Source organism: Eptatretus burgeri, chromosome 6 (assembly GCF_056783735.1).
Source record: "Eptatretus burgeri isolate ZD-2024b chromosome 6, Ebu_testis_v1, whole genome shotgun sequence".
Classification (NCBI taxonomy): domain Eukaryota; kingdom Metazoa; phylum Chordata; class Myxini; order Myxiniformes; family Myxinidae; genus Eptatretus; species Eptatretus burgeri.
In genome coordinates this window covers 79690388-79717887 of record NC_140966.1, presented here as the reverse complement: position 1 = coordinate 79717887, position 27500 = coordinate 79690388, and the positions used below count along the sequence as shown (strand labels likewise).

The following is a 27500-nucleotide window of genomic DNA, read 5'->3' as shown; positions in this document are numbered from 1 at the left end:
AAAACAGGAATGAATTCAATGAACGAACAAATGAATCAGTTTTGCCTTCACGACTTGTGACGTCACTTCTGACGCAAATCATCCAATGATTGATATGATGTCATCGGGGCAACAGAGGTGGGTCATAATGGAGTATAACACGTGTGCAGATGAGCACTTGTTGAGAATGCACAAAGGTGAGTAAAAAGCTTACCTGCAATATTGGTAAAGCGTTCAAGGTAATGGGGAAAAGTTTTTTTTTTATTTTTTATTTTTTTAATACAAGGAAATCGTAAAGGTGTTCCGCGTTGAAACGGTTCCACAGGTAAAGGAGTAAGTCAAGGTCCTTGTGAATGAGTCACACATTTATATGATGTGCAACTGACCTCAGAGTCTTTGTCTTCTGTTTTTTTATTCTTCAGTTTGCGTTCTTGCAGGAGATCAGAAGTTGTCTTCTGTTTTCCCTCATAATGTATTCAATGATCAGTACTTGGTGAAATTTCAAAGGAGGGATATATATATATATATATATATATATATATATATATATATATATATATATATATATATATATAATATAGGTATAGAGGGGATAATAAGGAGAAAAGTGTGAAATGCTAGAGTATAATGAAAATGGACGCAGCTGCTGCATTTGGAATCGACTTAACATGACAAAAGATGTCCTCTCATCCTCCACCCCCACCCCTCCGCTCCCACCTTTCATTCCCTCTTTGGAGGTCTTTTGGCTCCACTCATTATTATGGCACCACAAGCCTTGGCTTTGACCAACAGGCCTCAGCTCGGCCCAAAGCTTTATTTGATGGCCCCCGTCATGTCAATCAGAGAGGAATGAGTGCTAAATCTACGTTTTGATAGAAAAGGGTTTGGGGGGGAGGTTGCGGAGTGGGTGGTGAGTGGAGATCAGGACAAGGAAGGAACGAATGAACGAAGCGGCTTTTTCTGTTCGTTTCCAAAGCGAGCCCACCTGCACTCGTAGTAGGCCCTTGTCGTTTCAAGTTCGGCGAGTGAGGAATGAAAGAGGGCCTCGGGGATGTGTCGTCACACCAAACTGCAGTTGGAATTTTTTGTTGCAAGTGACCTTGTATTTCTGATATCAATGTTCAGACGAGCAAAGTTGCATGGGTGAGAATCGCACCTTGTGCGCTGCCTGTTCTCTACCATCTGGGTGTCGACACGATTCCGTGTTCCGGTGTTTTCTCAAGATCTTCTATGTTGAGCTGCGGGTCTTAAAGTGCCGTTCCAATTCTTTTTATTTTTTTTTGAGTTCTCGGTCCTCCTTGGTTCCAGGCTTTGTTATGCAAGACAGAACGATTGTTTTAAACCCATTCAATGTTTCCTCCATCATTTGAGGGAACTCTCAGCTTAATAGTTCTTTGACTGCCCGTGTCTTCTGAAAAGGACATTTCACATCATTCTGTCTATGTGGTTGGCTCTAAGGGAACAGTAAGCTGTGGCAGGAGTGTGGCCACCATTGGAGTGCTACAGGTTGCTATTTTTGGAGGAACTTCTGAAAGTACAATGTGCCTCACTATGAAACATGAACTTCCTTAACGTAATCTTCATGTGAAATGGGCTCCAAGAGGAAACTGCCGGCAAATTGGGGGAAGTTTCACATCGCGTCATGTTTTCCAGGCTCTTTCATTTTGGAGCTGAGAATGGGTGGATGACACCCCCTCCAAAAAAAAAAAACCCCCAATTATTCATGCATTTGTTTTGTTTTTCTTTCCTCGCCATCATTTACATTGACTCGTATTACAGTACTGTGTTTGCTCCGGTTCAGTTCATCCACACCATTATACTTTATTTGCTCAGCTTGCATTATTGTGTTAATTTTTAAGTTTGTGAGTCAATAATACCCTCTTCCTCTATTTCTTTCTTCCTCTTCTTCTCCAGAATGTTTCGGCACAAAGTCGCTCGGAACATGGCAGCACAGTCTGCCTTGCCCTAAAATACTCTGCCAAAGACCCCCACCATTTCTCCTTCCCAACCATAAAGCACAGCCGAGCCTTGTTTGTTGAAAATAAAATAAAATTTCCTTCCTCTTGCATTTTAACACACTATGGAGAAATGGCAGAGCAAGGTGCCGGGGACGTAACAAAGAGAACTAATGAATGGGAAAAAGGTCGGGAAGGGCACATGGTAACCTGTCAGGTTCATGGGGGTGGAAAACGATCGTGGGTTATGGATCGGGGATGACTTGAGATTGCAGAACACTACTTGCTTTGGAAGCTCTGGAGAAGGAGTGGGATGAAGGCTATCTTCTTCTTTTTGTTCTTCGTTTTCTTATTATTATCTCACCTGGACTTTAGTCTGGTGAGCTTATGCGATTGAGCAGTGTCCACAGGTGAGTGAGTGAGTCAGTCAGTAAACACTTCAGTCATTATCACTTGAACCAAACACATGATTTTGATGAAACTCAGCTACAAGCTTCCTATCTGATGCCTAACGAAGGTGACTTGACCTCATTAAGGGGGTATCACAGGCCGTTTTTGCCCCCCCCTCCAAATAGGTACTTGCTCTCTTCTCTGAAACTACATGCACAATTTCGATAAAACTTCGCCACAACCTTCATCACCCATGATGTACCAAAGTTTGTTGACGGTATAAAAAAACAATCAGGGTCGAAGGTGGTGTGAGGGAGGATTTGAGTGATTGTTGCTCCTGATCCAGGTGAGCTTCAGGACTTGTGGTCCATTTTTAAAAATTATTACAAAAACAAACAAACAAAAAAAAAACTTGCACTCACCTGTTGCATCTAAAGTTTGTGATTTTTCTTATCTTGCTAAAACGAAGTTTTTGCAAGATATGTTAGTCAGCTTGTATGTTTTTTTTGTTTGTTTGTTTGTCTGTAATCACGTATAAAAAATTCTGCAGAGCACAGTTATCATTGGAAATTTTTGTAATTTCACATATCAGAGGCCTATGGAGGTCCCTTTCAGCGCACAAAAATTTGAAGGTCAAGGTCAAAGGTCAAAGGTCACTTTGTCGCAAATCAGGGGAGTCGACGAAACCCTTATTTTTTGTGTAATTTTGATCGGATTGTCTTCAAACTTCATGGGAATACCGTTCATCGTCTGGCGCTCAGCTGATTAATTTTTGGTGGCGATTGGCCTTGACCTTCATGGTTAGCGCCTAAGGTCAAACATATTTGACCCCAAGGTCAAATTTTCAAGTTTTAGGAACCATATCGTGTAGTACCTCAAATTGAACACCTCGATGAGTGCGTTCTAGATATATCAAGCTTGAGACATTATGACGTCATTTGGTGACGTTATGAGGCAAACGCATATTTTTCATGGTTACTCTTTGAATGATTCTCATTGGAATCTCTCGTAGGCAGATATTCCTCAAGGAGTCGCTCCTGGTGGATAGCAGCTCTGTTCACCTCAGTGTGACCTTAAAGAAGTCACACGTGGTCACCTTTTAGCAAGATACGGGTCACCCTGCGGGTGACATTGGTTTATTTTTTTTATTTATTATTATTATTTTTTTAAAAAAATGAGATTCTTCTTATTTCGTCTTTATTCCTTTTACTTTCTGACTCAAAACCCTTCATAAACAGCTTCTTCTCTTAATGCACCGATCCTTATTCCTCGTATTTGTCGAGACGTTATTGCACTGGTTTGTATTAAATTGTCTTCTATTTTTGTTCAAATTCAGTTTTGTTTTAATTTTTTTAATTTATTTTATTTGAAGTTGATGGTTCAGTTAAAAAGTCTTCCTGTTACTCCTCTTCTGACTTTTTGTTGCTTTACATTGGGGTTTTGGTGCCATCAGCTTTTCCCTTTCACGCCTTGCTCTTTGTAGTTCAATTTTCAAAAAAGAAACAAATAATTATCCGTTTTCATCTCGCGTCGGACTTGGAAGGTGCGACACGATGCACAACCCTGTTTCTTCTGATTGTATTTAAGATGTGATTGTTTTTTGCAGATTGTAGATTCACAAGGCAGATGTATCTTTTTTTTTCCTTGGTGTAGGGGCCTGGCAAAGGTCTGAATTGTTTCCTAGCAACCAGACAGGCTTTTGTGCATGTTCATCCGATGATTTAGTTCACCCTCATTGTTTGGGAGGTGTTGTAACAAAACAACTGCACTTTGAGGCCTTCTGCGTGTCCTGGGACGTGTGCCATGCAATCGGGTGGTTCCATCGCATTCCTCTACGAAGCTGTTTTACACGCCTAACGGAATGATAAGGTCATGTGCTGGCACCTTAAGGGACCCATTTCTCCCCCACGTACACTGAAGTGGAATTGAGGTTAATGCAATGGAAATATAATTCCCCTCGAGTAGTATGCTTGGGGGGTGGGGGGTGGGGGTGATGGTTGGGGGCACTTTGTAGCAGCCTCAAACATGAAACAAACTTTCATGAAGGAATGTGGGATGCACTGTTTCGGCAGAGTTCCATCGTGATGTGCCAATTTGACGTTACCACATCATGTAAGACCACATCCTCATTCCTTTCATTGCCTGCTCATTTTAGAAGTGTTGGGGTCAACGTGATGTTGGCAGCCTTGCTCTCAAGGCCTTTTGTTTGCAGCTGTTGCTCAAGAACCATAACTTGTTAAAATGCATTTGTTAATAATTTTTTTGTTTGTTTGTTTTTTGAAATTCCTCATGGACATGTATGCAAGCTGCAGTGAAAGAATATGGATCCTGGCTCTTGCATGTCGATCTCAACCATCAATCCGTCTTTTACGCTTGGTCCACGCAACCGTCAAGTGGATTCTTCTTTTACCAAGTTTTGGTTAAATCTGAGAGCTTGATGAATAAGAGAGTTTTGCTGTTTCTTCATTGAACTTGCATTGTGATACGAGTTTCCTTACAAGGAACTTCAGCACAGGAGGAGGCCATTAGACACATCAAGCCTGTGCAATGGTTGTCGACCTATTTTTTGTCCGTGCTCTTATCCTTTATTCATTTTTTTTTTAATGCTGAGCTTCAAGCAAGGAAGTGGCACGTACCTCTTTTATTTTATTTTTATTTTTTAGTCTTTGTTATGACCATCGGGGCACGAACTGCCGACCACCTAGATTCAGAGCGGCTGCTCTAACCATTACGGCACCGAGTCTGCTTTTGCATGTTTCTGCTGTTGGTGTTTACCCACACAGCCCTTTACGGCATCGTGCTGCATTCTTCGTCTCCAGAGACCCGATTTTCATTTTGGCTCTTTCGCCCATGTAAACAGTTTTGTTGAAAATTTGGAACGCCTTCGTCCTGACGCATTTGCATTGCAGAAAGTGAGGATGGCGTTTCGATCTCTCTCTCTCTCTCTCTCTCTCTCTCTCTCTCTCTCTCTCTCTCTCTCTCTCTCTCTCTCTCTCTCTCTCTCTCTCTCTCTCTCTCTCTCTCTCTCTCTCTCTCTCTCTCTCTCTCTCTCTCTCTCTCTCTCTCTCTCTCTCTCTCTCTCTCTCTCTCTCTCTCTCTCTCTCTCTCTCTCTCTCTCTCTCTCTCTCTCTCTCTCTCTCTCTCTCTCTCTCTCTCTCTCTCTCTCTCTCTCTCTCTCTCTCTCTCTCTCTCTCTCTCTCTCTCTCTCTCTCTCTCTCTCTCTCTCTCTCTCTCTCTCTCTCTCCTGTCATCTCATTCAAGTAAGATTGGCAGGTCGTAATCCTCCATATTGCCGCCTCTTTTTTTTTTTTTTTTCGCCAATAAAATGTACTTTATGCGATGTTGGTCAATACACCTTGGCAAATGGGTGTTTTTGAGGAACAGCTCCTCTTAGGGTCTTGCTAATTTTAGATTGTTGCTACAAAATCTTAATATGGAAAAGATTCTTTGGAGTTGGTAATGTGCCCATAATAATTAGTTTTGACTTGGCATGGTCTGTTGCATATAATATACAGGGTGTCCATAAAAGTCCTTGTGCAACTTTGAGCTTTTATAACTTCAATGTACACATCTTAGAAACCACGTGTAAATGATGCAAGAAAGTGTAATTCATTAAAAAAAAAATTTTTATTCGATGCAACGCAAAATTTTAGGCTTCAACGTAATTGCCCTCTTTCATGATCATAATACATCGTTCAATCTGATTTTCCAACTCCTTGATAACGTTCTCCAGTTGCTGCCGAGTAATTTCATGAATTGTATTTGTGATCGTAGCCGTAAGTTCATCGAAAGAATGTGGTTTTGATGAGTAAACGACTGTCTTACGGAGCCCCATAAAATGTGGTCCAATGTGGGACAGGTCAGCTGAACGAGGTGGTCAAGCAATTGATCCACATCTACCGATCCACTTGTCTGCGAAGACATCGTTCAAGAACCGTCACACATTCACAGCATAGTGGCAGATTGTCTCGCTGGTACAAGGTGATTATACGAAACATTTCATCATAGTTTGGGAACAAAGATACTACAACATTGCAAAATAATGTTCACCACTTCCTGGTGCTTCTTCCAAAAAAGGAAGGCCCAATGATGCACTCCTCCATGTGAGAACGCCAGACACTGATTTTTGGTGTCTCTTTAATGTTGCCAGACTTCCTGATGTTTTCATCATGGATTAGTGAAGAAGCTGCCTGGTGTTGGCTTAGCGGTGAGGGTGGCTGGCTTGGGATCTAAGGGTCCAAAGTTTGAGCCCCTGTTTGCTGTTGAATTAACACCAGGTGGAGTTGACTCAGCCTGTCATCTTTCTGAGGTCAGTGAAATGAGGACCAGTGTACTGCATGAGCGGTATGGCCGTGCCCTCAGCCAATGATGCAACCCGCAGCCATGTGCTGCATTGGAAAGAGGAGGAGGGTGAGGAGGAAGAGTGAAGCTGTTGGAGCAAGCATTGAAGATATTTGAGAGGAGTTGTCAATGTATATGAGAACCAATTTGGCTTTTTGAGTGAATGTCGATGACGTATGCAATCATCGTAGTGTGGCAGAGTCAAGAGAAGTACCTGGCAAAGAAAGACTGGTTAGCCTATATTGTGCGTTTGTCGATCTTGAGAAGGCATATGATTGAGTACCAACGGTAGATGTACAATGGGCACCGAGGAGACGAGGGGTAACAGGATCTGGTGAGGATAGTTGTCGATGTATAAGAGGCAAACAACCTCAGTAACGACGAGTGGATAATGTGTAGCGCCATTCAAAGTGAAAGGGGGTTTACATCAGAGATCAGTATTGAGCCGCTTGCCTTTTCTACTAGTTCTAGAAGAGCTTAGGAAAGAGGAGAGGGTAGGATTCCATTCGGAACTATTGCACGTCGATTACTTGGTCTTGACAGCCAAAACAGAATTGGAAGCGAAGGAGATGTTTCATATTTTGAAGGAAACGATCAGGGTGAGTGCACAGGATTGGGGATGAATCTGGATCGGACAAAACTGATGGTTAGTAGTAAGGAAGTAGTAGGCAGGTGGTGGTTGGGGTGGGGGGGGGTGAGAGAGACACACAGACAAAAGAGTGATGAAATTGATGTGTGTGCAGTAACACTAAAGGATAAGCAGAGTAGTGTGGACATAAAGAAGAGATTCAAAACTAATAGTACTGCTCGTAAGAGTTGAGAAAGAGAAGACTAAGGTGGCTTGAGCACGTGGTGAGGAGAGATGACGACTGTCAGTCATTAGTTTAGTAGTTGAATGGAAAAAGATCAAGCGGTAGACTGAAAACCACCTGGAAGGATGCAATCAGTCGAGACGTGCAGTTGATGGAGGAGGATGCTTTTGACAAGTCGAAATGCAAGGGTGGGGGGAGGAGGTATCGGCCGATCAATCAAAGATACGACAAAATGATCATTAACGTAGTGGTAGTAGTATTATTTATAATTATAAAAAAATTGATCTACTGCTTCTTTAATTGTCTCTCTGTGGACAGATATAACATTGAGCACCATTTCCACTTTGATCCAACTTTAGGCACTACGTCATAATGATGTCATTATACGACTTCGCAACACTTTTTCCAACATCCTCACAACTGACGAGTGCTTAATTAGACTGCCAGCAAAATGTTTTCCTTGAATTTGCGGATTTATTTTATTTTGTAGGCCATGGTGGGGTATTTAACTTTGTAGTTCAATCCACCGTGTGGTGAGCTCTCGACTGGTGTTGTGATGAAACGTAAAATTCGGTTTCTCTGCACTGGTCAGTCTGAACACCTAATGGTGACGGATGGAATTTCAACATCCTCCTCCTGGAAGCTCCCCAAGCAAGTTGAGTGCCCGTGACCCTCGGGTCATGCCAAAGTTGGCTCCTTCTGACAGTGAGTAATCCTTCATTCCTTTTGTTTCTCATGTGCTATAAATTCTGAAAACGGAAGGTGGAATAAGTGTAGAAAGACGGGTGTTTATGCCAGAAGCCTGTATCCAACGCTTTAAATAATATGGCCAACAAACCTTGCCGGCATTTGTGGGGTTTTTGTTCAAATATATATATTTTTTAATTATTTTTTAATCCCTTCCCCCTTTCTACCCCTCCACCCCATCCTCCCCATCCTCCAAATGGAATTGCTTCTTGAAAATCTGTTGCATGCACCATGAATGAGAAATTTTGTTGAGTTTCTTGCGCTCGGAAATTGACGTTCATAACTGCAGTTTAACTTTTTAAATTTTTTTTATTTTAATTTTATTTATTGTCATCCGCATAATCGCATTGTTAACTTCTTCGTTTATAGCAAACTTGTAATCATCATCAATGTGTCGTACCCTTTACAGAGTTCCGTGCTGCTGAAGCAGTTTCTTCGCACGTGTTGTGCTGGGTGGTTTGCCATTGCCCTCCCAGCAGTCGATCAGGACAGCAATTAGTTTGTTTAGGGTGCTTGCGGTAGCTCTTCTACTCTTTGCTTAAGACACTGTGAAATCGTTGATGTGCAACGGCGCAATGGCCGTCCCATTGATGGCGCACACGTTGATCTCTCGACCTGCGTGTGGAACACCACATGACAGTTCATAGCTCGGTAGAGATTCCAACCCAGGCTAGATGGCGATGAGGCGAGTGTACGTAGCCTACCTCACAGCTATCCTGTTGCCTTTAGTAAACTAATGAACATAAATAGTTGTTCATAACTTGCACATGAAAATACCATCCATGATTATGTAACATCTGGACATGTGTTGAACATGCACGACAAAATCATTGTATCCAAATGAAAACACGAAGAAATTGTCGACTTTTTTTTTTTTAACGAAGTATAATGTTGGCAGGAAAGCAAAAAAAGCAAAAGTTCTAAGGAGTGCGAGACCATCGATTTATTGGCCTTCTCTGCTGTTGATACCATCAACATTATTTTCATTATTTTATTCCACATCTCAAGGTACTCATTTCCTGTTCTGCTCTTCCACATTATCTTTTTTTAAATTTTCATTTGGAGCAAGGTGGATGGAACAGTGGGACATCCATCAAGGGAATGAGAAAAGAGGGGTGGGGGGGGGGGGGAAACACTGAAACCAGCACCTGGAAGTTGGTTCCCTAGATGGGAGAAGCAAGAAATAAATAAGTTGAGGTGTTCAGTCAGCGTGGATTTTGGAAGACTAAGCAGGAGAGGGATACTGTAATCAACATGTGCAATCCTGGAGTAGTTGTGGTGGATGGGGGGGGGGGGGTTGAAGAAAATGAGAATGAGCGAAAGATTGAGAAAGAACAACGATTAAAAAAAGAACAAGCCGGTAGGCGGACATGGGTAGTCGATCAAGTCAAATTTAGTCGTTTTTCAGCCGTTACTGGCCAACAAAAGCGTTCATAGCAACGGTTCTTTCTCATGCATAACTAGGACATACCATGAACCTACCATACCAGTTTCAAGTATATCTGACTCGGTCTCTGAGATATAACGAACTTCGTTTTTTTTTTTTTTTTTTTTTTTTTTTCGACCAGGGTTCATTCAAAGTCTATCTTCTCCGACAGTTTTCATAGGATCCGGCTGAAAATTTTTGACAATATGGCTGAATGTACTTCTCACAGTCGCTCGTGGCCCGATTTTTGATTTTCGAGAAAATAAGTTTTTTTTTTTTTTTATGATTTTTTCAAAGATTTCAAAGTCCCGTTGCAAGGCAGCGGTGGTGTCCATAGCAACGGTTCTCGTTTGCACACAACTAGGTCATGGTATGAACCTACCAACCAAGTTTCATCGAAATCGCCATTGTATTAACGGAGCACTGGACCGAACAGACATACAGACAGACAGACAAACATATCGATGGAAATACTGATAATAAGGGTAGACTAGATCGACTACCCAATAAACTGAAACCGCCAACCTGCCTGTGAGTGAAGGCAACAGACCGTGCTTGAGCCCAATTGCTGGAGATTGAAATATTTTGAGAGCTTTAGATGCCATATGATGCTGGGGAGCTTGCCCATAGTGGGGAACGGTACTCCAATGAGATGCAGACAAAGGATTTGTCGACTTAGTCTGTGAGCTCTGATTTTTTTATTTTTTTTTCAAGGGAAGGCTTGGATCGATGGAGGTTGCCCAGTCTGCGGCTGGCTTTGGAGGCCAGGTTTGCTATGTGGTCAGATCCAAGGAGGTGCTGGTTGATGGTGAGGCTGAGAAGTTCAAGAAACTGATCCTCTTCCAGTGTATGACCAATTAATTAGATAGGTGGCTTTGTTTGACGATCCATCTGGAGCGATAAGGTGATACTGTGTTTTTTCCTGCGTTGAAGAACATGTTGCATTTATCAGACCAACGTCTAATCTTTTCCAGATCAGCAGTGAGAGAAGCAGCTGCTGTCTGGCTAACAGAGGGATGGGGGTCATACAGTAGTATGACACCATGTGAAGTCATCTGTGAAGCCTGGTGTTTGCTTAGTGGTTAGGGTGCTGGATTGGGATCTTAGAGTCCTGAGTTTGAGCCCCGTTGACCACTGAATTAATACCAGGTGGGGTTGACTCAGCCTGTCAGACTTCTGAGGTCGGCAAAATGAGTACCAGTATACAGGTATGGGGGCATAGCATCAGCAGCACAGCTCTGTGCCCCAACAAAATGATAGCTACCTGGTGGCCAAGCTGCCATACAAAAGAAGAAAAAGAAGTTGTCTGTGAAAAGGAAGTGGTTTCCAAAACGTCAGAGAGGTCATTTGTATAAAGTAGGAACAAGACTGGGCCCAAAACACTGCTTTGGACAATTGCAGTCTCCACTTCTAAACGTGGTAAGTTTACTTGCCCCTGCTTTAAAAAAAAAAAAAAAATTCTCATTGAGTTGATGATGCTAATAATTTAATATATTTAAAACTTTGTGAGTGGTTTGAAGTACATGGTCTTGTGATTTGGGCATAATCGATTTGAGCAAATTCAGGATTCGAAAATGAGCGACCAAATGGTTTGCACGATAAACTTTAGGGGCCTTTCACGATTCGGTGATTGTTTTGCTGTTCACAAGCTGCTCCGAGTGGGTTATCTGCCCTCCATGGAAACTGACTTTAGTAGGTGGATATCACATCACCAAAGTCCCACTGATGTCATGCATTGTACGTGTGTGTGTGTTTAATTTTTCATAATCTTCAGCCATACACACCAATGTACAAACGTTTGACTTCGTTGTCGTGTGGTTTCAAGCAAGAGACTGTAAAATGAGTTGTGGAAAGTGAAGTGCGGCGATTCTTTGTTGTGTTCGAAAGTTTTTGATTGCCCGTTGATTGGATTGGGGGGGGGGGTGGCATGAGCTTAACCAGGCATTTATCAATTGTTTCGTTTTGATTGACTCCACACTTTGCTTGGTGTGCTTTCTTTAAAACAGCCGGAGAAAATTGTGAACCTTTTCAGACCGTTGCGTACAATAAATAGCACATGGTTGCCATCACCAAACATCACAAATGGTGTTTGGGCGGGGGAAAAAAATAGTGGAAATAAAACAGATGCCGTTCACATTGTAATTATATGGGCCAATGTCAGAAGACATCATCGATTACATCACAATTAATCAACCAATCATGTAAAAGCAGTTTGACGAGAGGATCTTTTTATTTTTATTTTTTTAGTGTCCAGGATCAGGCTAAACGACAGGGTCTCAGGTTTACAAACTGCCAAAAGGTGGGGGAAGATGGTATGGGGCTGGAAAGGGGGGGGGAGGGGTAGACGTATACATGGAGCAATGACAGGAAAAAATAAAAAATGATCAACAATGTCTCATAGAGGAACAGAATGGGAAAGAATCAGATGTGTGTGGAAGGGATCATGAATGTGTGGATGAGGACATGCGGTAGTGACAGGTAGCAAATTGGAAAAACTGAAGGATGAGGTTACCTTGTCAAGGAAGCAGACATGGGGAGATTTCCATAATTGGGACAATAAGTGGCCAAATAAAATCGGGTGAGCAATCGGTGTGGACTTTGAGAGGGTGAGCAGGTTAGGATTTCTTCAACGTGTGAGGCAGGGAGCCTTGGGGAGGACAGTGTGAGTAAGTCCAGATTAATACTTTGGATAAAATAGAGTGCCCACCAATTTGGCGGTGAGAGAGTGACCATCCTTGCGAATCTGATCCTTGACTTGAGATTCCTATGGTGTGGAAGGCCTTGTTTTTGATCACCTCAAGACGAGTAAGGTGGGAAGTAGGAGCATCAGGCCCAGAGTGGGGGGAGCCATATTCCATGGAGCTCCGCATGAAAGCCATGTACACTGTGATTAGGTCTGTGTGACTCGGGAATACCTTAGCTACATGTAGGCTAATCCAGACATTGACTGGCCTTTGATGTTGGCTTTATGATGCAATCCTCCCATGAAAGGTTCTGGTAGATAGTGAGGTGAAGGAGCGTCACGAACTGCAACTCTTCCAGTAGCTGTCCGGAGAAGTGGATTGGATGGTTTGATTGCTGATCCTTGTGGAGAGAAATAGAAGATTGCATCTGCATATTGCTCTCCGGTACATTGTGCACAGACTGAAATATTAAATGAAAAATCACTCGGAGTGCGACACTTCACGAAAAGAAATTGCACTCGGTAGAGCGCATACAAGACCAGGTGGAACAGTTTACATGTTGTATCCCACTGATGGTTTGGATCTGAATCAGGACCATAACCAAAATCGAATCAGCTTGTTCCCGTCACCGGACAAACTCGTCCACAATGTTTTGAGATATCATGCTCGACATAATTTTTGGCCCCATTTCTCTCTGGTGAAGAATGGCTTAAAAAATTCTTTGATCTGGATCAGGATTCAGATCTTCACCAAAATTGGACTAATTTGTCCTTGTCTCACACCCAGCATGTCCACAAAGGTTCATCTGAATCCGTCCACAACTTTTTGAGATATCGTTTTTAGCCCCATCTCTCAATGGTGAAGAATCACTTGAAAATTAAATAAATCTCATATCCGGATCCATATTCAGATCTTCACCAAAATTGAATCAATTCTTCCAAGTGGCACTCCCAACGTGTCCTCCAAGTTTTGTTTGAATCCATTCATAACCTTTTGAGTTATTGTGAAAAACCAAATTGTTTGGGGGGGGGGGGGGGGAGTGTGAAAACATTTTGATTTCAGCTCAAACGAGGTAATGCATGTTTTGTCCGCAGTGATCGTGGCAGCTGTCTCATGTACACCACCCAATGGTACGTTAATTCTCATATTATGCATGATGCTATAGATGTTTATAAGAAAATGGTGAAGTAGTTCTGAGGCCGGGTATTGGTGGCGAGCACGATCGCTAGAGGGAGCAGTAGAGTCGGCTCCACCGGAATTTAAGTCGTGACCCTCAGATATGTCCGAAAGGCATGGGTCCCTTACAGGACCATGAATCGCCAATAATTCGACCGCATGGGGGAGGGTTAATTGCCAAACTTAAATATACCTTATTACCCATGCGGCAAAGCTACTGGGGAATCACACCCTCGACACCTCAAGCCGTTACCGTGCTCGAACTGTGTGTAACCCGAGCGGATGGTCTCCAAGGCCTGTGAGTCCAAATGAACAATTTATTGCCTCACGATTCCTCAACACGCACCGTGCTAAGCCAATAAAAGAAATGACAGGGAACGAGCTGGGACATTCAACAATAGGGAAATTTATAACAATAATAAGCGGGGTGTGAATCACGTAAGGCAGAGTTATCCGAATATCAGGCAGGCAATATACAGTGAGCAAAAGCACTTAACAGTTCTACTTAAGAGACGGGCCCACACACAGACACACACCCAAAGAAATGGACCCCGTTGGGTCTTTATTGAAGGCTTCCAGCTCGAGGAAAGGTGAGCTGGAGACCAGAGCCTGTGCTTGGACCTGTCCGCTTCGTGCGGTCTTCGACGATTTGGCTCAGTGGCAGGACTCAAACCCACAGCTTTCACGTGGCATCAAGGACGAAGGCACCAGGAGTGGAGCTGCAGACGCCAGCACGATCGGCAAAAAACAAGCGAGGCAGGCGAAGCAAGTGATTCTCCTCAGGCCCCGACACACAACCAGGCTCCGATGCCAACACGAACCTGAACACACTCCAAAGGGAGCCTGGTCTTTTTATCCCTGAGCGGGACGGAGCCTCGGTGTCGGACGCTCTGTGCACGCTTGGTTGGACAGGGATCAGGTGTGTTGACGCGCTGTTCGCTCCTGATTGGACAGCAAGGGGAGCCTGGTAAAGTGCTAGTTCAGTCGAGGAGTTGTGAATGGGAACGCGCTGTAAAGCGCTAGTTCAGTGGAGGAGCCGTGAATGGGAACGCGCTAGTTCAGTGGCAGGGTGGTTGGTTTGTCGGATCTAAAGATTTAAAGACCTGACTATACAACAACTTCGCAGCGCACGTACAATTAATCACCCATTAAACATAGGATGGGACCCTACCTAGAAACACATACTTACCGATATAACTGATCTATAAGGACTCTGGCTGTTGTGTGCGATGGGTTCTAGATTCATAACTATTTCATGTAAAAAAAAAAAAACAACAAAAAAAAAACATTGTAAGATGTCAAACACACTTACCTTCTGTCTGTGAGACTGATGTATTGCTTTCCAGAACTTGCAATGAATATCCCGTGTTTGCTTCCGTGCGAAGTATGAAAAAAGACGTCCCTACGCATGGCGTCATCAATCATGCAGCGATGTCTGCAATAGCAGGAAAGCACTAATATATAATTGGAGCCTTGTTTTTTTTATTATTTTTTTTTTTTTTCTTAAATAACATCCTAAAACTCAGAAAAATGATATGATAGAGGACAGAGGACAGAGGATAGAAAGTTTATTTTCTGATTACTATGAGATGGAGAAGAAGAAGAATAGATTAACAAGAGGAGGAAATATGCAAACATGGCATTTCGTGCAAGATGTCCCTTTGCCATCTAATATATATATATATATATATATATATATATATATATATATATATATATATATATATATATATATATATCTGAGTTTGTGGATGTGTGGGTCTGAACAAGGTATGTTTTAATTGCAACAAAAATACTGTGACGTCCACGGGACTTGAACAGTCCCGCCAACGTAGAATGAGCCGAAACGATGCAGGCGGTTTATTTATATATAACCCAAACATGTCGGTTCTAATCGCTCTACCGCAAACGGAAGGTGGCACGGTGAAGGTGGCACGAGTCACTTTTCACTGAGTTGATGATGTTTATTCGTTTTTATTATTGACCAGAAATAACAAGACTCGGCAAGAAGAGGGATCCGGGGCGATTTGACGGGATGGTGTGGGATCGGGCGTGGGGAAAAACAGACAATTCCAATGAATATACAGATCTCAAACCCTCTAAGGCGCCAAGCACACACGCACACACACACGCACACACGCACACACGCACACACGCACACACGCACACACGCACACACACACAAAACGTAGCTATTTCTGGTGGTCAGGCTGGACCGTGGTGTGGACGCAACTGTCCCTGGATCGGTGTCGGACGAGCTGGCCTTGCTCTCGTCAGGGGGGCAGGAGAAACCGTGGTGCTGTCGACCTCCTGGTCTTGGCCCAAGTCCGCTCACAGCCGCCAGGGAACCAGTTCTGGCGCCAAGTTGCGAGCAGGAGAGGGAGGCAGGTCCGCCCGCCATTCGACCCCGTACTACGAGTCGGCAGAGCCAACCAAGGTGAGGCACGAGGCTCAGCAAGGCTCCAAGACACGATGAAGAACACGATCGAATCAGCACAACAACAAGGACGCTCTCCGCGCAACAGCCTCCACACCAAAAAAACACGATCGTTTTGTCCCGATCTTCTTCCTCTCCCTTTTCGACCCCGAACAGAACCTTTTTATCCTCCTGTCCTCGTCACTTCCAATCGAGCCGTTTATTGGCCCACCGCCGTTGCCTTCTGCCAATCGTGATCACGGGGCGGAGCCATCCGCTGCACTGTCCTGTGACGTCACGGCCAGCCTCCAGAGAATACCAAAAGGGGTTTACGCAGACACACTTACCCTATCCCGTGTCCCTATATAATTACGTGACAATTATCATTTCCCCCCTTGAAGAAATGAACAATTACTAGACAACTTATCACCACTGAATTGCTACTTATTACATCGAGATCCTGGTAAACTCGAACAGCATGGCATACCTAATTAAACATCCTAATTACCCTTTGAATGCATACCCCCCCCTCAAACGTAACAATACTCATGTGCTGGATGCTGTTGAGATGTCCAGTGGTGTGTTGTTACCAAACAGCTAGCTAGCGATTGCCAAGCCAGCCGTTCCTCATCAACGGTTTCTATTGGAGTGCTTGCTTGAGTGCTTCAGCCACTTGACAAGCACTCTTCAAGAAACTTAGTAACTGAACACACCCCAGATTCATGACATGGCAATGAGGGTAAACATCTGTAGCATCATTATTTCAACCATATCGATGAATTCTTCCCTCAAGGGGTGGGGTAGGAGGAGGCAGGGGAAGGGGTGGAGTGGGAAGAGGGACCTGATGTTGCCTAGCAATGCCAGGTACCCCTGCTGGTGTGTGTGTGTGTGTGTGTGTGTGTGTGTGTGTGTGTGTGTGTGTGTGTGTGTCCTCCATAACTCCAAAACTCCAAAACTATAAAACCAAGCAGCCTGAAACTTTGCATACACACTAAGAAAACTCCAAGGAAGTGCAAGAGTGAAAATTGGGTGTTTGGGTTAATTAATACACCCCTTTCGAAGATAATTAACGGCTTTAATTATATCGTTCATCAGGTGATCTCCGGCCACCTCGCTCCATGGGGTCTTAAGGCTTTTCCTGGGTAACCTCGCTTGGGTCTGAAGCCGCCATGTTTTTTTGGCCTGCTCAACCAAGCCTTCACTTGGAAGAGGCCACAACGATTTCTTAACGATTAAGTTTTTTTCCTTTCTTTCTTTCTTTCTTTCTTTCTTTCTTTCTTTCACTTTCCTCGCTCATATTATCGAATGCCTGTTCATCACAGCTACAAATCACTGCATACATCGCTTTTGTAAGTACTATAGTTTTTCAAATTAAGAGCTTGAAGCGATTTCATGCATTACATGAGATGATTTTCCACGATCTACTCTCACGGACTAATTAAAGTATATCATTGAAACATTATTTCGGGTTTGAGGATCTGATATTGTCCGGACTAAATAAATGTTGAAATCTGTTTTGAAATCTGATCATTTAAATAAATAACGAGTCTTATAACTTAGCCGATATCCCTATTTACTTTAAGCAAGCAATGCTATGTCCCTCCTTTATACATACACAAGAAAATGTGAAATTTCCAAAGCATTAAACATCTTTTTCTACTGTTTGGAGAATTATATTGAGTGAACAAAAAATTGAGGAACGTGCCAAAATGAACCAGCTTCATTGAGCTATATGATTCAATGCATTCACTACTAGACCTGACGTGCCGTGTGCCCCTGAGGGAATGTCTATCCATAACGTCTGCCAGATCTGTCTATTTTCAGGTTTCACGAGGTGCTCTACAGGGAATCAAAGCAAATCTGGTGACCCCCCCACAAAAAAAAAACGGACGTTAAAAAAAAAGGTTTTTACGTTTGTATGGACCCAGAAGCAATGTACCATGTGGCACGTACACAACCGAGCAGGCAAAATGGCAGATATATTATTATTTCATTAACTGCTGCGTGCGTGGTGGAGACCGACTTTAAAGTTTAAAGTGTCTTTTATGGTATGTAGCGACAGCTGAGCCAACTGTTCCTCATCAACCATTGAAATGGAGTGCTTGCATGAGTGCTTAAGCCACCTGTTGAGCGCCCGTTGTTGATACCGGTCCCGCGTTATGTCATTCTGAGTGAATCGTTCACTTTCTGCGGATGCTTTTGCCACGCCACATTATTCAGAGCGAATGATTCGTGCTGCGTCACCCTGAGCAAGTTGTGAAATAACACCCGATTTCCGAGCCGTCTTCCATATTAACGTGTTTTCTAAATTACCGAGCCAAATTTGTTTTTCCACCATCGCACGCTGCCGTTTATATAAAAAAAAGTTTGTGAACATATCCCTGAAATGTCGAGATAAATGCAACGTTGTTGTTCAGTGAAAGCTACTCAATGTTTCTGGGTTGTATACAGTAAGTACTGTAGTTGGTAATCACACTGACCCCAACGTGTGTGTGTGTGTGTGTGTGTGTGTGTGTGTGTGTGTGTGTGTGTGTGTGTGTGTGTGTGTGTGTGTGTGTGTGTGTGTGTGTGTGTGTGTGTGGTTCATAAACTCTGCTAACTCCCCAACCACCATCTCTCTCTCTTTCTGTGTGTCTCAGTCTCTGGACATATGCAGACGGTGGTTATGTCCCAGCGGTGTTTATCTCTGAACGCGTCTGGGCCGTGTTTACAGTATAACCAGTAGAAAATGGATTTCAGATATTATTTTGTTTCCATCTTCACTGTTATTCTATACAGAATCATTTTGATGAACAACTGAGATGGTACGAATCCTAATTAACGCTCCTTGCACATCTGTCTTCTCCCCCCTCTCTCTCTCCCCTCGCTCTCTCCCCCCTCTCTCTCTCCCCCCTCTCTCTCTCCCCCCTCTCTCTCTCCCCCCTCTCTTTTTCTCCCCCTCTCTCTTTCTCCCCCCTCTCTCTCTCCCCCCTCTCTCTCTCCCCTTCTCTCACCCCGATCTCTTTAGCATTGCCGTCAGTGAAGCGATGGGTGGTATTTGCTGGTACCATATGTAATTCAACTGCAGTGTGTTTGTGTTTGATTTGTTTGGATCCCTAAACTGCTGGATGGAAGGAGTCAAAATATGACGGTTGTACTTGGGGTGTGCCCCGGAAGTTTTCGCCATGAATAAAGAAAATCAGGGGGGGGATTCAAGTTCTCTAATTATATTGGAATCTGTTAAACACTTGGAATGGCTTTCAGTCCTCACAAATCCCACACCCTCGCTATCGCTGTCTGAATGGACCGTCTGGCAAACCCTCCTTTCCACCTTCTTCACATTCCCCTGAAGGAAATTCAGTCATTCAAACTCCTGGGTCTCATGATCAGCCATGATCTTTCTTGGGCAACCCACATTTTAAAGTTGGCCTCCAAAGCCAGCCACCGACTGGGAATCCTCCATCGTACAAAGTCCTTCCTTGGTACACCTGAACTCCTATCCACCTACAAGGCCTTCATCCGCAGCTTGATAGAGGACCGCTGTCCCCTCTGGGCAGGCTCCCTGCCTCACATGTTACTGAGCTTGATGCCGTGGAAACCACGGCCTTTATGATTATTGGAATCTCCTGTGATGAAGCTGAGTCGATTGGCCGATCACTTCGCCATTCCATACAGGTCGGTGGTGTCTGTCGTCGACCACCTCTTTTCTGGTCTTGCACCCTCTGCTCTTTCCATGCTTTGTCTTCTTCCTCCCCCACCCCCAGGTTTCTGCAGGGCATACATGGTCCACTATCAACCCCCTTCAGGTGAAACTACCTAAATACAGAATCACTGCTCACCTCCATTCATTCGTTCCTCTCTCCCCCTCCCCCCCCACCTGTGGAACAAACTTCCACGTCCTCTTCAATCTCATTCTTCCTCAAGGTCTTCAAGACAGCTGTTCACATAATCTCAGATTGTCCCTAATCCAGAACCATGATGTATTCTACCCTTGGTAAATTCCACACCACCCTGATCCTTTCTTCCTAATTTCCAGTTTTCTCTCCTGAGTTTTTTTTTTTCTGTATCCATATTATCCATCCCATGTATTCTCTCCTGCCCCCCCCCCCAATTCCTCCCCAGACCATTTGTTTGTCCATCTTCCTCTGTCTTGGCCTTTGGCTCTCTCTGCTGTTGGTATTTTCCCTCTCTCTCTGCTGCTCATTTTGGCCTGTTGCATCCTAATTTGCTCAGTGTACTAGTACTAGCTCTTCCCCCAGCCTCGACTATGTATAAATAAAATTCCTGAGAAATCTGTCTCTGTCTCTGTCTCTGTCTCTGTGTCTCTCATCATTCTTGGTCAAACCACACCTCCAATTGGCCTCCAAAGATAGTTGCTGACTGGGCATCGTGCATTGTGCAAAGTCCTTCCTTGGCACACCTGAACCTACAAGACCTTCATCCATAGCATGATGGAGTATTGCCTCCCCTTTTGGCTGGCACTCCTGCTGCAAACCTTGCTCAGCTTGCTGCTGTAGAAACCAAGGCCTTCACAATCATTCTAATCTCTCACGATGAAGAGTCTGTGGGCCTATCACTTCGCCATTGCGGACAGGTTGGTGGTCTCTGTCTTCTACTGATCACCTCCTTTCTGGTCATGCACCTTCTGCTCTTTCTGTGCTTTGTCCCCACTTCCCCTCCCTCCCACAGGTTTCTGCAGGCTGCACAAGGTCTGCCAACAACCCCCTTCTCGTGAAATTCCCAACATTCAAAAACAATGTTCACCTCCACTCATTTGTTTTTTTTTTTTCCACCTGTGGAATCAACTTCCACATACAGTACTATTCAATTTCATTCAACCTGCTGTTCTCCACCATCTCAGATCATCCCCCATCCCAAACCATGATCTCTTCTACCCCAGTTAACTCTCCCCAAGCTCAGCTGTTTCTAACCTTCCTGTTTTTCCTCTGATCGTTTGCTTCTGTTTTCAGCTTTTCCACCCCATGTTCTCCCCAAGTCTTCCTCCTCCTTCCTCACATCCCTCATCTTCTAAGTGTCTCTGTCTCTGTCTCTGTCCCTCGACCCTGTTGTTGTTTCCCCCTCTCCTCTGCGGTTCAGTTTGCTATGTTAACTCCTCATTCATTCAATGTCCTAGTTCCTCCATGAGCCTCAACTCTGTATCTTGTCAAGCCCCGTTCCCGGTGGGAGAGTGCATTGCAAGTCCCAGCAGTTAAAACAGTATTATAATGATACGATTGTAAGAAAACCTTGCAGAAACAAAAAGTGGTTGGATATTTTTACATACGTGCGCTGTATTTTATGCACCCCAAACATACTGGATCAAATGAGTTGATAGGTGCTGGTTGTACTCTCGGTGTGCATGGGAAAGCTCTACTAAGTTGGGCTGGCCACCTCCAACATAAGTTTGTTACGTTAAAGTGGGTAATTATCATAAGAGGTGGGTGAATTATCATTTAGCTGCTCATGTACTCCAAAACTCCTGGACAGATTATTTTGAAAACCGGATGTTATTGCTAACAAATAAATTGATTCCTGGAAGTTGTACAACACAAAATAAAGTTGCCACCCTTGCCGCTTCCGTAGGGAGCGGGTGTGTCTAGCTTGAATAAATAATGTACTTCATAGACGTACATAATAGTCGTGCTCGCATTGTACTATGTACTTCATCGATGTACACGTCTTGCTGAGGAGATGCCGGAGCTATGACTGCACATGTGGGTTTACCATCATGTTCGCGTGTCCCGTGCCCTCTTGCGAGGAGCGGAGCTTTCCGTGCCCTCATGCTGAGGGGCAAGGGCTTCGTTCCTTCAGGCTGATAGGAGTGGAGCTTGAATCGGTCAAGCAAACCTGGTTTGGTTTTGATACGAGCAGATAACCCAGTTATACCATTGCTTTTGTAAGGGAATTCATTCCAATTGCTGTTTGGAATATTTAGGGAGGTTGTTGGGCATGTTCTTTGTCAGCATAATCATCATCTTTTTGCGTATTGGCAGCTTGAAATGAAATGGCAGCGGGTAGCTTTCATTTTGTTGGGGTGTGGCTGTACCAATGATGCTGTGCCCCTTTACCAGGACACTAGTACTCATTTTGCTGACCTCAGAAGGATAACAGGTTGAGTCAACCCCACCTGGTGTGAATTTAGTGTCCAACATGGCTCAATCTCAGAACCCTAAGGTCCCAAACAACCGCCGTAGCAGCTACGCCAACACCAACACACAAAATTACTGTGCTTTCACATTGTCTTGGGTCGCTCACCTGCATTTATTTTTTTTCATTTATTTATATTTTAATTTATTGATGTTGTCTGATTCTGTGATTTATTTATCTCCCCCCCCCCCACCCTGGTGTACCAGCTTCAAAGTTTGTCGGCATGCAAAATTTCAGCTTTCTCTGTCACCCAGATGGTACCGATCTTTAATATCAGTTAGTGAGTCAGTCAGTGAATCAATGGTTAGAAAGAGCTTTATATATTGGATTATAAATTCACAGTGCCCATAGAAAGTACCCACCCCCTTTCAAAATTTTCACCTTTTGTTACCTTATATCCTGGAATTAAATTGCATTCAATCAGACTTTTTTTCCACCTTTATTTACACATCGTAAACAAAAACGTCCAAGTGGAAAAACAAATTCTACAAATTTCAGAAAATTAATTAAAAATTTAAAACTAGAATATCTTGGTTGGATAATTCTACCCCCCCCCCCGAGTTAATAATACTTGGTGTAAGCACTTTTGACAGCAATTACAGCTGTGAGTCTGTTTGCATAGGTCTCCACCAACTTTTAACACCTTGATTGTGCAATATTTGCTCATTCTTCTGAACAAAACTGTTCAAGCTCAGTTAAGTTGCATGGGGAATGTTGATGGACAGAAATCTTCAAGTCATGCCACAGATTTTTGATTGGTTTAGGTCGGGTCTCTAACTGGGCCACTCAAGGACGTTTATCTTTTTTGTTTCTTAGCCACTCCAGTGTATCTTTGGCTGTGTGCTTCGGGATGTTGCCATGCTGAAAGGTGAACTTGCGTCCCAATTTCAGCTTTCTTGCAGAGAGCAGCAGGTTTTCCTCTCGGATTTTTCTGTAATTTGCTCCATACATTTTCCCTTCTATCGTGACAAGTGCCCCAGTCCCTGCTGATGAGAAGCATCCCCATAACATGATGCTGCCACCACCATGCTCCACAGTAGGGATGGTGTTCTTTGGGTGATGTGCTGTGTTGGGTTCCATCCTCGGCCAAAAAATTCCATCTTGGTTTTGTCAAACCACAAAAACTTTTGCCACATATCTTCAGAATCTCTGGAGTGTTTTTTTTTGCATTCCTTAAACGGGACTCAAGATGGCCTTTTTTAGTAATGGCTTCCGTCTTTCCATCCTACCTTGCAGGCCAGTCTTGTGAAGTGCTTAGAATATTGTCATGTGTACACAATGACCAGTCTTTTCCATAATGGCATGGAGCTCTTTCAAAGTTGCCACTGGCCCCTTGGTGACCTCTCCTCTAATCGGTCTCCTCCTTGCTTGGTCGTCCAGTTTGGAGGGCTGGCCTGATCAATGCAGGGACTTGGTAGTACCATACACCTTCCACTTCTTAATGATTGTCTTGACTGTGCTCCAAGGAATCTTTTAAATTCTTTTAAATCTTTTTATTCCCATCCCCTGATCTGTACCTTTCCACAACTTTATCCCAGAGTTCTTTTGAAAGCTCCTTGGTACTCATGGTTGAGTCTTTGCTGTGAAATGCACTACTCTGTAGAGGAAACCTACAGCAACAGAATATTTTATTCTGAAATAATCAGAATCGCTACAATTTAACACAAGTGGAGGCCAATTAACTTGGGGTGTGATTTTTGAAGGTGATTAGTTCCACCTGAGCTAATTTACAATTGATATTATAAGGGTGTGGACACTTCTTCCACCAAGACATTCTAGTTTATATTTTTAATTCATTTTCTGAAATTTTCTGAATTTGTTTTTCATTTGGAAGTTGTGGGTTTTGATGTTGAAAAAGTCGTCTGATGGAATTCAATTTAATTCCAGGCTAGAAGGCAAAAGGTGAAAATTTTGAAAGGGGTGTAGACTTTTTCTATAGGCACTGCATATCTTTTACTTCTGGTACGTGTGCAAACCAGTAACACTGAGCCTATACACTGCTCGTGTGTGCAACGCAGCCACAAAAATGCACACAACTCAATTTCGTGAATATCGATATTTGTTGACCTCCACATTCATTGGCTGGACCCAAGAGCTCTTAAATGAGATCATTCAGCATGATGCATGCTGTGGTTATGACGTTTACTCCGTTCAGACACAATCGTGCAACTTGCGATATATATATATATATATATATATATATATATATATATATATATATATATATATATATATATATATATATATATATATATATATATATATATATATATATATATATTGTTCTTTTGGCTTCTCCCGGTAGGGGTCGCCACAGCGGATCATCCGTTATGATCCACATTCTGATTTGGCACAGGTTTTATGCCGGATTCCCTTCCTGACGCAACCCTGGTCACCTCTTACGACACAGGGATATGGTACACCTATTTTAACCGGGGAATACACCGGGCCCAGTATACTGGAACTCACTTCAACGACCTCGGAAGGATGACAGGCTGAGACAACCCCTTGGTGTTATACGATATATATATATATATATATATATATATATATATATATATATATATATATATATATATATATATATATATATATATATATATATATATATATATATATATATTTATATGACATTTACTAGATCCGATTGTAGTGTGTGTGTGTGATCTGTTCAGGACACCCATTGTCAATAAGAATTGTCTTGATGGTCTAAATTTCAGCATGGATTTATCGGTACATGGATGACATGGACAATCTATTATATCGGTGTGTGGATGACATCTTTGCTGGTAAATAAATGGTCATAACTTAGGAAGCACTTGTCTGATTAATATCAAACCTTGAAAAGGCGCATCTACAGGGCCCCAGCAATATACCTGGCAAGTTTCAATTCAATCGGACCAGTGGTTGTCGAGAATCAGCGGACACAGACACAGCCACACAGAGATTGCTGGAATTATATACCAGTACGTGCCTGTAAAAAAAAAAAAAAAAAAAAAAAAAAAAAAAATTTCAAACCGCGAGCAACAAACAACAACCACTCAGGCCGTTTCTTCGCTCTCACGTGCCCGTACGTGCGTGGCCCGGAAGTTGGCACATTATTCACAATTACGATTATTTGCAATTTAGTTTTAATACCCAAATATTCAATTAGCGCCAACGTATTTTACCTTTTCGCAATGTCGTGGCAAGGAAAAAGAAAAGAGAAGAGAAAAAAAATTTACTTCCTGGTTCGGAGCATACCAGCACTCTGATGTTACCGAAATTTATGCACCGTCTAATATGAAGACGATCATAACTTGGACCATTGTGTTTATCTATAAATGCGCATAAGAAATCGAGAAATTATTAGAATACACGAAGTCATCACTCTCCGGAAGTCCGTAAGTTGTAACCCGTAATGGGGAACGCGGCTGAGGTTCCCTTCCCCATCGGCCACGCCCACTTAACAAGTGTCTTGTCATTGGTCTGGTAAATAAATGGCCATAACTTGGGAACCACTTGTCCGATTAATATCAAAGCTTGAAAACGCACATCCTCAGGTCCCAGCAATATACATGGCAAGTTTCAATTAGACCGGACCAGTGGTTGTCGAGAAACAGCGGACACGCACACACACACACACACACACACACACACACACACACACACACACACACACACACACACACACACACACACACACACACACACACTGCTGGAATTTATATATATATATATATATATATATATATATATATATATATATATATATATATATATATATATATATACATATATATATAGTAGACTAGGCGTAAGTCGGCAGCGTCAAAAAGTCCCGAATTTATCTAATGTTAAATCCCTTTGAATTAAGGGTCATCCCTCTGTAAGTCGTCACTTCGTCTAAGTCGTCAGATGTTGACTGTTCCTGCGTAATGGAACCTCAAGTAAATTACCACGCCTAACTCGTCACACGGAACTTCTACCTCGTGAGAAGCCCGATTTCATGGAATCGTGATGCGCGGGCTATTTCTAAGTGCGCTGCGTTCAGCTCAGTCAGTGCACCATCCCACTTGCATCTGAAGAGGTAGACAGGCTGCGCAATTCAGTCTCTGGCGAAGGAGTAAAGGATCGATTGAGCTTCGTGTTGAAGTCCCATCATGGTTTTATATTTGCTTGTTTTGTACATCACCACACTCACTTACACGTAGGTATTGAGTGGTAGTCATCATGATGACTGTGTGTCATGTAATTTGTCGATGGTATACGAGTTTTCATTCCATATGAAAACTCATTCTGCATTCATTCCAATGAACGAATTCTAACAGCCATTCATTCCACATTTGTCAATGGTCATATACCATCACCGATGGTATACGAGTTGTCTTGCAGTTGTTCGTTATCTTTACTTTTGATAAAGTGATTAATGAATTCCATCTTTGCTTGATCACTTTCCAACTCACCAATGAACCCCCACCTATGCCCCGAGGATTGTGTTTCCCTTTTGGTACAATAGCCGGCTTAGAGATTGTTGCGCCCTCTCACACGTACGTGTCCAGGCCACGCGCGACTTCGTCCTTCACCCCACAGTCATCATGAATGTTCGCATACGCGGAAGTCGTCACATGTCTTAGTCGTCACTTTTTTTCTCGGTCCCGATGGTGACGACTTGCGCCTAGTCTACTGTATATACAAATACAGACACACAAATTCCTGAATCCACCAAAGAATTCTGTAACTAGAACGGGCACTCATAGAGCGCATACCTTCGCCGCCACTACTTTTTTTGTTCTTGGGTATGAGTGTGGGGAACTGGTTTCATATGAATGGTCTTATGACACAAACCACATATCTATAATGTCATGACCCCCCCCGACTTTCAGGGGCTACGGACTAAACAACAATCAACTCGCGTCGTTTTGGCGAGTCTTCACTCGCAAGCTCAGTGAATACAACGTTTCAACAAGAGAAGGTAATCTCGTTTGATGCTGGTTTCATGCAAATTGAATAAGAATTGATTGAGTTATGCCGAAAACTGTATATTTTTCCAGGGCGTGACCCCCCCCCCGATATTTTACCCCAACCGGTGACATGTGTTATGACGTCATTGTGTCACAAGATTGGGCATTAAATTCTGAACATTTTGGTGCTGGGTTCATGTAAAGCGGACAAGAATTAACCGCGTTATGACAAAAACCGCATATTTTTCAAGGTCGTGACCCCCCTGACCTTTGACCCCTAACCGGTAACAAGAGTATGGGCGTCATTGTGTCATATTGCATATCACAAGATGAGGCGTTGAATATTGAACATTTTGGCGTTAGTTGCATGCAAATTGAATAAAAATTGACTGTTAACGTAAAAAGACGATTTTGACCTTTTCGTGACCTTGACCTTGACCTTTGACCCGAACGATCCCAAAATCTAATCGAATGCTTCCTGGCTAATAACCAATCATCCCACCAA

General features: G+C 43.1%; 1 protein-coding gene across 2 annotated transcripts in view; it reads left to right on the top strand.

The window, feature by feature from the left end:
• Nucleotides 1-27500, top strand: part of LOC147025145 (dual specificity protein phosphatase 8-like) — a 50526-nt gene that overhangs the window by 2070 nt on the left and 20956 nt on the right. Inside the window, exon 2 of one of the 2 annotated variants that reach the window (XM_085885821.1) lies at nucleotides 26918-27006. The exons of the other annotated variant lie outside the window; for it this stretch is intronic. Coding sequence (XP_085741947.1) covers nucleotides 26918-27006 — 89 coding nt within the window. The remainder of the gene's footprint in view (nucleotides 1-26917; nucleotides 27007-27500) is intronic. 2 annotated transcript variants of the gene reach the window in all.